The following is a 1507-nucleotide window of genomic DNA, read 5'->3' as shown; positions in this document are numbered from 1 at the left end:
GCTGCCGGCGAGGCAGAGACGCTCCCATCAGCCCCCTCGGCTCCGCCCCCCCGGCTGCAGCCGGCTTCCCCGACCCCCCCAGGGTGTGGAGAGACGGGGACTCACGTCGTCCACTTGCTGCTCCAGCTTCACTTTGGCCTTGGTCAAGGTGTTGACCTTGTCTTCTTCTGCCTGCAGGTCGTCCAGCGCTTGCTGGTGAGCCTCTTGCAGGGCCTTCTTCTCCTTCGTCAGCTTGGCGATGATCTCGTCCAGCCCGGCCATCTCCTCCGTGAGGTTCTTGACCTGTGTGGGAGGAAACATCCAGGGCGTGAGGCCACCGGCTTGGTGCTGGGGGAGGGCAGAGACGGGGGCTGCTCTTGTTCTTTGAGGCAGGAGAAGACAAGTGGCCTTGGGTCATCCCAACCCAACCCAACCAGCCTTGGATCTTCTCAATCCAACCCAACCCAACCCAGCCGCAATGATCCGAGTCCCCTGGCCTCGGGGCTGAGGCCTTTCCCTGCCCTCACCTTGTTCTCCGTGGCATGTTTCTCCTTCTCCACCTTGGCCAAAGACAACTCCAGGTCGTCGATGTCCTTCTTGAGCTCCGAGCACTCGTCCTCCAGCTTCCTCTTCTTGGCCGTGAGCTCGGCGTTCATCTCCTCCTCGTCCTCCAGGCGCTCCGTGAGCTCCTTCACCTTGGCCTCCAGCTGGATCTTGTTCTTGATCAGCTGGTCGCAGCGCTCCTCGGCGTCGGCGAGGTTGTCTTGCTCCTGGGAAGGGCGAGGCGGCCATGAGGGCAGCGGTGGGGGCCGCCGGGGCCGGCGCAGGGGCGGCAGCGGCGCTCACCGCCTGCACTTGCAGCTGCAGGTCGTTCTTCTCCTGCAGCAGCGAGACCATCTTCTCCTCCAGCTCCTTCCGACGCGTCTCCGACTTCTCCAGGGCTTCCTTCAGCCGCCCGAACTCCTCCTTCATGGTCTGCGTGGGGCAAGAGGTGCCGGTAGGTCCAGGCGGGCGCCCGTCGGCCCCCCGTCCGCCCCTCGCTCGTCCCCCCCTTCCCACGAGCCGCCCCCCATCCCCCTCCTCCCCCACGCACCTGCATCTCCTTCTCCGTCTCGGCGCTCTTCAGCAGGGGCTTGATCTTGAAGTAGAGCTTCATCCAGGGCCAGTTCTTCACGCCCATGAAGGCCCGGACGTTCCACTGGATCACCAGCAGCGCGTCCCTGCGGCGGGGGGACGACGGGCCGTGGGCGGCGCCCCCGAGAAGACCCCACCACCCACCGGCCATCCCTCCCGCAGCCCCCGCCCGCCACCCACCGGCGCTCCAGGATCTTCTTGAACTCGGCGCGCATGAGCTGCCCCCGGGCCTGGGCCTGGATGCGGGTGATGATCCGGGCCAGGCGCTCGTCCCGCATCTCCTCCAGCAGCCCCAGCAGCCCGGCCTTGAAGAAGACCTGGCGGAGGGAAGGGGGGCAGTGGGTGGGTGCCGTGGGGCGCCCCCAGGGAGGGCGGAGGGGACCCACGGGACGCT

At 67.0% G+C, this 1507-nt stretch overlaps 1 protein-coding gene across 1 annotated transcript; it reads right to left on the bottom strand.

The window, feature by feature from the left end:
- Window positions 1-105: 105 nt before the first annotated feature.
- Window positions 106-1430, bottom strand: LOC146598665 (uncharacterized; the record flags this gene model as incomplete). Its single annotated transcript, XM_085299926.1, has 5 exons — window positions 106-282; window positions 507-749; window positions 826-954; window positions 1073-1199; window positions 1294-1430. Coding segments are annotated over 5 exons (813 nt in total), but the record flags the coding sequence as incomplete, so codon positions are not given.
- Between the last annotated feature and the right edge of the window lie 77 nt (window positions 1431-1507).

Source organism: Rhea americana, unplaced genomic scaffold (genome assembly GCF_003343005.1).
Source record: "Rhea americana isolate MKP2758 unplaced genomic scaffold, rheAme1 scaffold_1567, whole genome shotgun sequence".
Taxonomy (NCBI): Eukaryota; Metazoa; Chordata; class Aves; order Rheiformes; family Rheidae; genus Rhea; species Rhea americana.
This window is presented reverse-complemented; position numbering and strand designations above follow the sequence as displayed.